Genomic DNA, 13,025 nt, shown 5'->3' on the forward strand with positions numbered 1-13,025 from the left:
TGATTTATATGTCAACCCTACTTGTGTATTGGTCATCTTTCCTGGATATCCTTCCTGTACTTCATACTGTTTAGGCTCTAAACAAAATTAATTTCCCATCTGCAGAAATCTGTTTTACATACTGTTTCCTGTTTCCTCCTTCAAAGGATTCCTCCGTGCAGCTTTGAATTGTAGATTATGCAATATTTTCTCATTGGTTTCTATTTTGTCTTGCTTGTCTAAAGAAACAAGACAAAAAAAAAAAAAGGATTTATTTATTTATTTATTTATTTATTTATTTATTTATTTATTTATTTATTTATTTTTAGTAACTCTACTGACCAAAATAGGATCAGGATTTTCCAGACAGTAAAATTAACTATTGTTTATAGACCATCTGTTGAAATGTATTTTTATCTTATCCTCCCTAACTTTTTCCTTCCTTCCCTTTTCCCTTTCTCAATCTTCTTTTTCTCTCTCATTTTAAGAACTTAGAGACTACTTACTTTAAATCTTGACTTTAGTTACCCAAGTTCTACCATAAAGCTGGAGGGATCCTTGATCTGGGCCTATAGAGTGATAGCTTGTACTGGCACCAAAGATTAAAGCCAGACAACATTTCAGATATCTCTGTGCAGTTCCTACAGTAGTTCTCAATAAATGTTTTTTTTTCATGAATAAGTGAGTGAGGAGGCCTGTATCAAAAGACCGGGCAGATCTCCAAGGTCAAAAAAGCATGGTGAGCTTGTGGCTAGATACATAAGGCACCCCAAGGAATTGAGTAATAATGACTGAGAAATTTCAACACTCAAATATTTATTAAATGAATAAATGAAAGATTTTAAAGGAAAAAACAAATAGTCATAGTCACAGATGGTTAGATATTTCTTTCTCTGAGGGAGAAAGGATAAATTTAAATGTTATTTCAGTGTAAACTTTCAAGTTTAATTTTTAAAATTTATGTGTATTTTTATCTGTGCTTCCCTATGAGCATTCAGTTTGATACATATTTTTAATAATTTCATATTGATTTATGTAAGTTATATTCTAATGGTTTGACCATATATCTTGGGCTATAACTTTTAGCTATTGTATTTCTACTAGAGGCCCGGTACATGAATTTGTGCACCAGTGGGGTCCCTCAGCCAAGCCTGCAGGATTGGGCTGAAACTGGCTCTCTGACATCACCTGAGGAGTCCCGGATTGCGAGAGGGCACAGGCCAGGCTGAGGGACCCCACCGGTGCATGATCAGGGCCGGGGAGGGACATGAGAGGTTGGCCAGCCAGGGAGAGGTCCAGGGCATATCTGGCCCATCTTGCTCAGTCCCAATTGGCCAGACCCCAGCAGCAAGCTAACCTACCAGTCAGAGCATCTGCCGCCTGGTGGTCAGTGCATGTCATAGCTAGTGGTTGTGCGGCCTTAGCATATCATTACCATATTACGCTTTGATTGGTTGAACGGACGACCGGACACCTAGACTTTCGGCTTTTATTATATAGGACTTTTGTTGGATTGGAAAAATAATGTTATTAAATTGTTAAATTGCACATCTGAATTACCTTGCATATGAGGAATTTTTTATCCTTGAAAATCATAATATATATCTATTCTCATAATTTGAGCTATTTTCTTATAAAGAATATGTATTCTTAAGTTATAATAATTTTTAAAAACTTTCTTTTTAACATACACACAGGAAACCTCGACCTGTCTCCCAGTTGGTTGCGCAGCAGGTTACTCAGCAGTTTGTGCCCCCTACACAGTCAAAGAAAGAGAAAAAAGATAAAGTAGAAAAAGAAAAAAGTGAAAAGGAAACAACTAGCAAAAAGAACAGTCATAAGAAAACCAGGTAAATTAAAAAAATATTTTATGGTACTTTTGAAATAATAAAATTAACCATTTTATCTCTTTTAATATGAGATATACAAAGTAGAAGTAAAAGATTTATTTCATCTCCTTTATTGTCAAATATCATGAAATTGGTTTTGGTGTGTTTTTTTTTTTGTGTTTTTTTTTTAGTTTGAAAGGTATACTAGAAATTAAACACAGAATCCATAAATATAAGCTTAAATGTGAGGATGTGTGTGTTTTTTCACTAGATTAAAAGACATTTGTGTTTGAGTTATTTCTTTTTCACTCAAAGCCAGGAGTAATATTCACAGTATTCACAGATATTTGCATGGGCTTTAATCAGTCAAAATGGTCATGGGTTCAGGCAGAATAGACAATCTTGATGCCCTTACCATGCACATCAGTGGAGTAACAGCCCAGCGTATAATGTAACCTTAGCTGTTCCCAGCTTCCTCTGTGATGTAACTATATCATTGCCCTTCTGAAACATTTGTTTTAAAAATAATTGATAATCTATCTGCAAAATTAGGATAAAGCTATAAAAGCACAATTAAGAGCCTGTTACTTCCAGAATGTCACAGTTTTTTGTCAAGAAGAAGATTCATGAGTGAGTGGTTTGAGTAATGTTAATGATTTGAAACATTTAATGATATTTTTGTGGCTAGGTACACATGAATGTAGAGTTTTAAACATAGATGTTTTTATTTTGTTGTTCTTACCTAATTTATTCATTATGTGCACAGGAAGTTAGTAGACAGAAAAGCTAGTTTAAAATTGTATCATCTTTTGTGTATTTAGGCCACGATTGAAAAATGTGGATCGGAGTAGTGCTCAGCATTTGGAAGTTACCGTTGGAGATCTGACAGTCATTATTACAGACTTTAAGGAGAAAACGAAGTCACCGCCTGCATCTAGTGCTGCTTCTGCAGATCAGCACAATCAGAGTGGCTCTAGCCCTGATAACACAGAGAGGGGAATGTCCAGGTCATCTTCACCCAGAGGAGAAGCCTCATCATTGAATGGAGAATCCCATTAAAGTTTATTTTCTCCAGTTTCTTAGTTCTGTCATATCATGCAAATATACAGATTATGCCAAGAAGTACCACATTTTCATGACAAACATATTCATGCACAATTCATAATTTGCATTTTACATAAAATAGAAATTTGTTAGAATTTGTTAGATTTGATTGCAATCTATACCTACCAAACATTTCCAGAGTTTAACATTTTGGTCTCCACAGTTAAAGGTGCCATGAAAATGTGGTTGAATTATTCATTATGCAGTGTTATTGGTAAGTCTATTTTCACTTTTAGTTTAGTGAATTCTAACACATAATTCTTGAATTCTCTACTATTGGCATGTAATGAAGTTAAATTTTATAACATAGTGCAAGCTGCCTAAATATGTATTATTTGAGAATTGTGAAACAAATAGTTATATGTATACAAGTCAAAGATCAACTTAATCAACTATTGCTGCAACAGGATTTTCTTAATGGCTATCCTCTTAATACACCTGCTGGTACTTGGTGTGGTTAAATAGAAAAACTGTTATTAAATAAAGAATTTGTATGAACCGTTGCCAATATTTTTGACACATTTTACTAAATTATTTTTCCTGAATTATGTTTCTGGTTTTACCTCCTTTTTTTTTTTTTTTTTTTTTGCTTTCAAACATTCATTTGTTGTAATGTTTACTCTCAGACTAGTAAACAATAAAACATTGATTATTTAGCTTTATAATTCAAGTTTAGTGCTATTGTCATTGAACACTGGTATTTTCTGTATTATATAAAATATTAAAATTCAAATAATTATAAGCATTTGACAAAAGCAGAAGAGAAAAGAAACCTGCCATATTTCCATATTTTAAAAGCTGCAATTTTGGAAAAGCTTTAACTTAATAGTTCTATCACTGTTTCCTCGCCCCAAACTTTATCCAGGGTTATAGAAGTATGAATCTAATAAATACAGAAATGGCAACTGTTGCACAGAACTGGGGAAAAAACTAGTCTTAAGTCAGTTTAATTGGCCTCTTATTAAATGTAACAATTCTTAAGAAAATCATAGTGCCCTATTTTCAGACACAACTGCCAGTTTATGCATTTATCAATATCCCAAGATAAAAAAATATTTACAGCTCCACTTACTATTATGTAAAGTTATGAATAAAATATTTTTATGACTACAGATTTTGCATTTTTGTTTACAACTAATAAAGTGTTTTATGTTATATTTAAAAATCAAACCTAGAAACCACACAGTACTTCTTAAATTCTCCTAAGGTCTCCTGCTTTTTCTTAGCCATTTGCTTAATATATAGCCACCAGTAGGAGACTTCTGCAATATCAGTGAACTTAACAACATAACTTGGATACAAGATATCACATAAAGACATCATGATAGCATTTTAAGAAAAAAAAACTGTAGACCCTGACAGTTGTGATATATGGTGGTTTCATGTGATAATGTAATTTTCTGTTTAATTGCAGTACTTTTTACAGGCACAATGGTACTGTCTTTTTTGTAAGATGCTAGTTGTGAAATACAGTTAATTGCATACAGTAAAAGTCTGTGATTAAAACATTTATATACCTCATTCTTTAGTGTTGTTAAATGAAAAATTAAAATTTGTTTTTATTATCAGATACTTTCAATGGAACTGCAACTAACTGGTTATGTTCTTTTAAAAAACGTGAAGTTTTTTCTGTCTTATTTTTTTTTTTTACCATATTTCAGATGTTTTTAAAAATATTCTTATTTTTAGACATAGCAAAAATTACAAATAATATTAATAGGGAAATATTCTAAAATTTAAGTCAAAACTATGCTTTAGAGGTACTGGGTCTTCTGATGATGCTCAAATACTTTCAGAATGTATTTTCAATGGACTGCAAAAGAGACAAATCTGACAGAAGGTGGGATTTTACCTGAATGGGGGTGGCACAATCATCTTTCTATATTGGTGGGGAGATAATGTAGCATGGAAATTAAAGTACTAACTGGTGTCTGGCATTTGAATCCCTGTTGTAGAACCTAAGTGAGCTTGAGTAAATTACTCAAGGTTACTTCCCATCTGTTAAACAGGGTGATGATAATCATATCTAACTCATAGGGTTGTTGGGACAATTAAATGTCAATCCATATAAAGTTCTTAACCATTACCTGACACATACTGGATGCTTAATAAATGTGGGCCTTTGCTATCTTAACTGGTAAAATTCCATTACAAAAATACAAAAAAAATATTTGTAACAAATCATTTCCATACCCTCTTGTATGACAGAAAGGAATTGTGATCTATAGGTTACACTGAATTTTCTGCATCAGATGTTTGTTCTGATCCTAGACCACCTATCTTTCCATAATTAGAGAACCTGATGGTAGGCACTATGAGACAGCAGAAATGAACTGAGTTGCCTAGTTTAAAATTTTGTTTTCCTTCCATTCATCATAATTATCTTCACCTGCCTTCATTTCACCCTACCTCAAACACTTCCAAACAAGGAAGCAGACCCAAATCCCACCTTAAAACCTAATATTAAAATATGCAAAAAGATTCAGAGCCTGGGCTTAGGGTACATTTTTAGCTCTGTTTCATCAATTTACCCTGTGATTGTAGTGGGTCCTTTTATCCAAATTCCATACAAATAGAGAATTTGGATGTTTTTCAGAGTTTATTACCTTATTTTGATATAAGTAAGAGTGAAGATATAATTTGAGGCATACAAGAATACATACTCATAAAGCCTTTTGTATTAGTAGAAATAGTTGACTTAATAAAGGTTTTATATTTATTAAATGCTTTCCTAAAAGTATAGTGATGATAGCAGACAAAGTGAAAACATTGAAAAAGGAAGAAAAACCTCAGCTTTTCTAAGTTGATTACATATTTATTACCTTTCTTTTAGGTAAAAATCCTTATTGCCTAAAAAGAATGTAGTTTCTGCATATTATATGCATTAATGCTAAATGGTCTAGAAGTTTTAGTTTCTACTAAGGCCCTTCTTTTTACTTATTTTTTTTTTTTGGTCTGCTACTTATCTTTTTTCCAGAATCTTTTAAGACCTGATGTAGGTGAAATTGATGATAATTTCTGTACTGTACGTGGAAAATTAAGTGAAAAAAGAAAAGTTTGTGTAAGAATAAGGAAAATCATAAAATAGTACTTTGACCTATTAGCATTGCCCCCCCCCCCCTTTCCTTTTAACCAGAGGCACCTTCAGTTGTCTGGAACAACAAATGTAGAAAATTGATGTGTAGGAAAGTTATCTGCGTCAAATATAGCTGAGCAGAATCAAGAGACAGCGAAGGTTGCAGAATATAGGAGGTGACTGATCGTTTTGTAAAAGCAGAAGGAAAAGAATTCCCTCAATTGCTATTGAATGAGAAAATAAGCCCTACTAATATCAAAGGCAAGGGAGAATAGGAATGGAGGGAAATGAGGGAAGAAGGGGGAAAACGAAGCACAAATAGCAGAAATTAGAAAATGGGGTATTAGGGTGTTATCTGGATGATAGAGAAAAATCACTAGGAACGGGGTTGGCGGGAGAGAGAACAAATGGAACTTAGAACGTGTTTGTCTCTGAAAATGCTTGAAAAACATTCCATGATAAATCATCATAATGACTCAGTAATTAAAGTTTCAGTTGTGTTTAGTAGACGTTTTACTAGGGCAGCAGTATGTGGTAACTTTAGAATGGTTTCCTTCAAAGCCAGTTAATTTTAAAAAGCTGCCATAGAGAAGTATTACCTTGAATTATATGAATACTTCCCTGAATGCACATCCCCACTAGCCCAGGTAATTTAAGCATTATGTTTCTAATATGGCATTCTACTTAGCCAGTGCCGATATTCCTGCCTTTATGGAATAGGCCAATCCTGGAGCATACGAAATGCTGTGATAATGCAGGTACTTCTGTGAAAAAAAAAAAAAAAAGCTTTGAAAGCTTTCAGTGCCATGGGACGTTCCATGTTCTGAATCTTCTCTGGTGGTGGTCCCTGCCCCAATGTCAGTAGGAGTTGTACATTATAGTAGCTGTTCTTCAGTATTTTCCTGATCTAGGCTTTCTTTACATCAATATTATTCAACTCTGAACATTTGTTGGGTATGTTTTGTGTACTAGGCACTGGCTAGGAATTGGTTACCAGAAGGACAAAGATATAGAACTCTTAGAGGAGAGATCTGTGAATTATTACAATGCCATCACTGCAACAATAACTATATATAAGATACAGAAGTAGCACTGAGCTGGGTATATTTGTCACGCCTTTGGTTCTAGAAAATTCATCTTCACTGCAAGCCTACACTGGATCTCATCTCATAGTTGCAGCCGATATTGTTAGGTGTCAACAAGTAGTTTTAGCCAGCACCATTTTATTATTCCAGCTTGAATTTCCAAAAGTTTAAAACTTTAAGCCATATAATGTGAGATTATCACTTAACCATACTTTTAAAAATCAATAAACAGCTGAATGAGGTTTGCTATTGCCTTTTTATGAAGATTATTGAGGGAACATTACGTCACTCAATCCAAATGGGAAATTGTATTCAGACCTGTTTCAGGAAAATATTTACTTCTCCTAATAAATTAATTTACCTTTTTCTTATGGACAATACTAATCATTAATTGTCCTCGGTGTTTATTTTAGTTGTGAGAAATCTCACATTAAAAGGAAGCTTGCTTTTAACAATTATGTTGGGCTCAATTGCCTGCATGTCTATATTCTGATTTGTTATTCTTCAGTCTTCTAGATTCTGATTTTTATCTCATGTTTTTCCTTGTGTCATTCTAAAGTTCCTCAAATTTCTTCTGTAATAAGGCTAAATAGTGACACTTTTTTAAAAAGCTAAAAAAAATGGCTTTATTTCAAGGTGTGAGGATAAGCCCAACGGGAACTTCTTGGGGCAAGGAGCCAGCAAAGTGGTGCCTCTCAGCTGGAATTTCTGATGAGTGGAAACAATAGATGAATTTGACAGGTCTTGGGATTATACCTTGGTTTAGATCTGCCGACCAACTTAGAAGTCCGGAGTTGGGATGAAAACTACCATACCATCTTTATACTTCCATTACTTCCTTTAGCAAGAGAATCAGAAACAAAACTGGTTATCAAGATTTATTTATTCACTTAGATTTTTTTACTATGTATTATTTTCATAGTCCTCTTTTATAATAACAGCAATGAATGAGCCTGTGTTTACTTTGGAGTCAGCAAGATTGAGAAGAGTTGGGCTACTGTTTAAAACCAGTTTGGGAGGAGAATACTCCAAAAATGGCAGTGAAAATGTATTTTAGAAAAGGAGAGTGGTCTGACTTCAAGAGCAGAGTGACCTGGCCTTAGGCCTAAGGGATAGTTTTTGATCTTTAATAAGAGTAAATAAAAAAACAACAAACCTATTGTTCCCAGTGCCTGATAAGATAAATAATTTAAGGGATATTTAGAGCAAAAGATATTTTTTTTTACTTTATTAAAAATAAAATAGGGAAATGTAAAAAGAAACAGAAATTAAACAACGTAGGACTGAAGTGTGATGGTATCAGAATTCTTAATTATTTTCAGCCTTCAATTTTTGGGAACCTGGGTTAGGAGAATTTGTGCATGTGCTTTTTTAAAAAATATATATTTTACTGATTTTTTTACAGAGAGGAAGGGAGAGAAATAGAGAGTTAGAAACATCGATGAGAGAGAAATATCGATCAGCTGCCTCCTGCACACCCCCAACTGGGGATGTGCCCGCAACCAAGGTACATGCCCTTGACCGGAATTGAACCTGGGACCCTTTAGTCCTCAGGCCGACACTCTATCCACTGAGCCAGACTGGCTAGGGCGTGCATGTGCTTTTTAAATCTGATTTTCCCCATGAGTAAATTTCCCTGCAAATCTAGCTTTTAATTTCCCTGACACCATTTATTTTAAAGTAATCCTATATAATAAAAGACTAAATGCAAATTGTCCCCTCGACCAGGAGTTTGACCAGGGGGCAGGGTGGGCCAACCACCTGTGCCCCCCCCCCCCCCCCCCCCCGCCAGCCCTGCCCCAAATCGTCCCCCATACCCTGATTGGGGTGGGGCTGGCCGGACCCCACCTGTGCACAAATTCGTGCACTGGGCCTCTAGTAGATTATAATCTATTGTAATAATGGGAGTGAAGATTGAACCATGGAAAAATACAGGGATGGTCCATAAGACAGTCTTTACTTTCTTCCCCACTCCAGCTCCTTCATACTCTCCCTTGTAGATAGAAATGCTAGCTAAATTCTGGGATCATTTAGGAGCTAAGGTGTCCCCATTCATTGGATTTCTACTACCACTTTTTCCAATCTTGTAGCCTGTAGCTGAGCTTTTTTAGTTTTGCACTCTTTAATTCTCTTCCTGACCCTCCTCTTTTCCCACATTTACTGGTCTGAATGAACACTTAAAATGAAATACTTTTTGCTTAAACTAACTATATTATTTTCCAACTTTTTCCTTCAGTCCAACAAGGTTTCTAGGAAGTAGACTGTGAAAAATGGAGAAATTTCATTAGAGGCCTACTGGAGGGGATAATTTTTACTTTTAGAGTTTCTGATTCTTTGTGCTCTAACTAATCTGACTTGTCTTTCTCTGATTTTAAATTTTATTTGAACCTCCAAGATCAGTCTAAGAGGTTTTCATATAACATTGTGTTTCTGTTTTCTTTTTAATTTGCATCACTCAGGTTAGCATTTGTTTGTTCATAGTGAGACAACATGGTATTAATGGAAAAAACAAACATGGTCTTTGTATTCTCAAAGATTTTCATTCAAATTATGGATTTCATTATTAGCGATGTGGTTAACAAACTTTTCTAAATTTCAGGTTCCTTGTTATTTAAAAGAATAAAATATCTCCTTCATATAAATGTCATAGGGATTAAATTAGATTATGCATAGACCTTTATAAAGTAGAAGTTATATAAAAATGTTCTTGAACTTTCCTCTGAAAAGGTATAAATTTACCTTTTTTCCAATAGGATGTTTTTTGTTTTTTTTTTATTAAGAATCAAGTACTCAGTGTAAATAGAGGTGAGAAAGAAATACTGAGCAGAACCTAAAGTTTACTCTAGAGAGACTTAGAGAAGACATAAAAAATTAAAAACACTCATGAATTGAATGTCTATTATATATCCAACATGTACTAGGAGCTCTGAGAAAAATCAAGATTAATCTTTTGAATATAATAATTCTTGAGATCTGGATCTGAGATTTCTCCAGATCATGGGAAAGAGCTCTATCCATAATTTAAACAACAGATATTGCTACTTTTAAATTTCTTTTTATCTGCCAAAATTTACCTTTTTGACATGATGAAAGGAAGATCAAAATTGATTAAAAATTTGGATATAGCCAGCCTGTTATTAGAAAATTAAGAGGATGGTCTAAACATGAAAAAATAGGTTTAGGAATATGTACATACACATAGTAAACTATTATAACATTAAAATATCCTAAATATCTAAAATAATTTAATTTTAGGAATATGAAAATGTAATGTGAAACCTAAAAATGATCAGAAGGGCATGCACACAGCTCCTTACACTCCAAGACAACCACATAAGATAGTATGTGAGTAATACAAAAATCATTTCTATTTTTGGAATACCTTATATACTTTTTCAACAGAATTTCCTTTTTAATTACAGGATTAAAAGGAGCCTAAAGGGAGGATATGGTCCAGAACCCTGATGTCAAGTAAATGGATTATTCTTCTTCTGGATATGCTCTTCCCATAAATTGTTGCAGAAATGAAAACTGCCATTCCAGTATTTTAACAATCTGTGGGTCATTAAATTATTTTTTATTTTTACTACATTTAATTTCTTTGTTGAGATAGAGAACAATTGTAGTTACCATCCCTTTATATTAAACATCCTTGATTTGAGTACTAATTCTTACTCTAGTTTCTTAGTGTTGTATTATTTAGTTTTTTCCTCTCAAAATCTATTTTCCATTCTTATAAATGCTTACCGCTCTTTGTATCTCCTTGCGTTTATTTCTCTAAGAATTGTAAGGTGTAGTGGAAGGAATAACTTAATATTGTCTTCATTTTTATCTGCCTGTCTCCCCTTTGAGGGCAGTACACTCTAGCCCCTTGTCTGGCATGTAGAATATATTCAATAAATGTTTATTGAATGAATAAGTGTATGTTTTCATTCTATTCACACATCTTGATAGGATGCTAGTTTTTCATTTTTTGTCAGGTAAGGCAAGACCCTTTATTTTTATAGGGGAAGAAACTGGCTTAGTGTTTAGTGACTGCCCGGCTGGCGTGGCTCAGTGGTTAAGCGTCGACCTATGAACCAGGAGGTCAGGGCACATGCCCAAGTTTCGGGCTCAATCCCCAGTAGGGGGCATGTGGGAGACAGCCGATCCATGATTCTCTCATCATGGATTTTTTTTTTTTAAAATATATTTTATTGATTTTTCACAGAGGGGAAGAGAGAGGGACAGAGAGTTAGAAACATCGATGATAGAGAAACATCGATCAGCTGCCTCCTGCACAACCCCCACTGGGGATGTGCCCGCAACCAAGGTACATGCCCCCGACCGGAATCGAACCCGGGACCCTTCAGTCCGCAGGCCGACGCTCTATCCACTGAGCCAAACCGGTCTCGGCTCATCATGGATTTTTCAACCTCCCTCTCATTCTCCCTTCCTGTCTGAAATAAAGAAGATATGTATTTTTTTAAAAAAGTGTTTAGTGACTTCCCCTGGTCACAGAGCCAGCACTTTTTTGGTGTAGGAATTTCAAATGGAGAACTGTTGTTAAGTTACATAGCACTTCCTCACCTTGTTTCTCATCGCCAAACTCTCCAGAGCTCCAAATGCAATTTGAACAATTTAACAGCATGATTTCTCTCTCTGAAATGTGTGTTTGTGTGTGTAAAGCTTCCTTTCCTTCACTTTTCGGTACTGGAGCTGCTTTCGGGCTCCAGTCTCAATCTCTGTCCCAGCCAGAATCTGCTCCCTAAAAGGCAAATGTGATCATGTTACTTCCTAATTAAAAAAACAAACCTTCAGTGGCTCACCATTATCTGCCAGAGTAAGTTCAAACTCTTTGGCATATTAAACAAGGCACTCAAGTAACTAGCCCCTTCAACTTCTACAGTCTTATCGCTGATCATATCATCTCTTGCATTCACTTAGCTGTGGTATCAAACTTCTTGCAGTTCACTAAACACAAGAGCCTATTTCATTGATTCCCCCAGCCTGGAATTCCCTTAATGCCCGCCCCCCCCCCCCCCCCCCCCTCCCCTGCCAGCCTACCCCTAATCCTCCCCAAGACTCTAGGGCCAACTTTGCTATGAAGTTTCTCTTGACCACACCCACAGTGGAACTGATTGTTCCTTTGTGTGTGTGTGTGTGTCCACACCTTTACCGGCTTACATCCGAATGTCTGTATTGTACTTACAAGTATCCACTGTTCCACCCTACACTCCAACACGGCGTCCCTATACTCCAAGGTACTCACAGAGCACTTTGCACATAGTGGCGCTCTGTAAATGTTCAGTGAGCAAGTGGAGTAGGAATATGGCTGTGGAAGAGGAAGAAGAAACACATAGCTGAAGAGAAAGCTCTGTAGGGAGAACATGAAATTGTTTTGGATGTGTGAATGAGTTGTGAGGAAGGTCAAAAAGATGTAAAAGGAGGGATCTCAGCTTTACGCTCCTGTGAGTAGGCAGTTAGACTGACAGGAGCAGAGCAAGGATGATGGGCCAGGTACAGGCCACCAGAGCAGAAAGGCCTGGGCGCCTACAAAGGACAATTGTAGTGTAGGACCTCATACCCAGGGTGACCTTGCCTCCCTAGCATCTTGCTGGTCATGCTGTTTGGACCCCATGACCTTTCCTCTCTAGGGATAACATCTAGGCCTCAGGCGTATTTCAGCTCCAGGCCCAGAAAAGCCAGCAAAATCAGACGAGCAAGGCCATGGCTGACCTCAGGACCAAATGCACTGTCCCCCTGCACTGGCACCAACCAACCAATCAGTGGAGACCAGGATCCTGAAAGAGCACACCTGGAAAGCTGATGAATATTCTCTGGAGATCTTCTCCTGGGACCTCCCCTTTCACTTCCACCCTTAAAACCCTTAGGAGGAGCATCCCCCTTTCCCAACCTCCTCCCCCCCACCCCCAGACACCTTACCATTACCTTCCTCACTTCTAAGCTCCA

At 36.0% G+C, this 13,025-nt stretch overlaps 1 protein-coding gene across 6 annotated transcripts in view; it reads left to right on the plus strand.

The window, feature by feature from the left end:
* YAF2 (YY1 associated factor 2) overlaps positions 1-10,741 on the plus strand; it is a 100,458-nt gene extending 89,717 nt beyond the window's left edge. For 2 of the 6 annotated variants that reach the window (XM_054719156.1, XM_054719157.1), the window contains 2 exons: positions 1,677-1,829; positions 2,630-3,477. In XM_054719156.1, coding sequence (XP_054575131.1) covers positions 1,677-1,829; positions 2,630-2,867 — 391 coding nt within the window. In that variant the 3' untranslated portion in view covers positions 2,868-3,477. Of the gene's footprint in view, positions 1-1,676; positions 1,830-2,629; positions 3,478-10,328; positions 10,419-10,495 lie in introns of those variants that run through there. The other 4 variants (XR_008556620.1, XR_008556621.1, XR_008556619.1 and 1 more) reach the window with 4 other exon arrangements.
* Positions 10,742-13,025: the final 2,284 nt, after the last annotated feature.

This window comes from Eptesicus fuscus, chromosome 7 (genome assembly GCF_027574615.1).
Source record: "Eptesicus fuscus isolate TK198812 chromosome 7, DD_ASM_mEF_20220401, whole genome shotgun sequence".
NCBI lineage: Eukaryota > Metazoa > Chordata > Mammalia > Chiroptera > Vespertilionidae > Eptesicus > Eptesicus fuscus.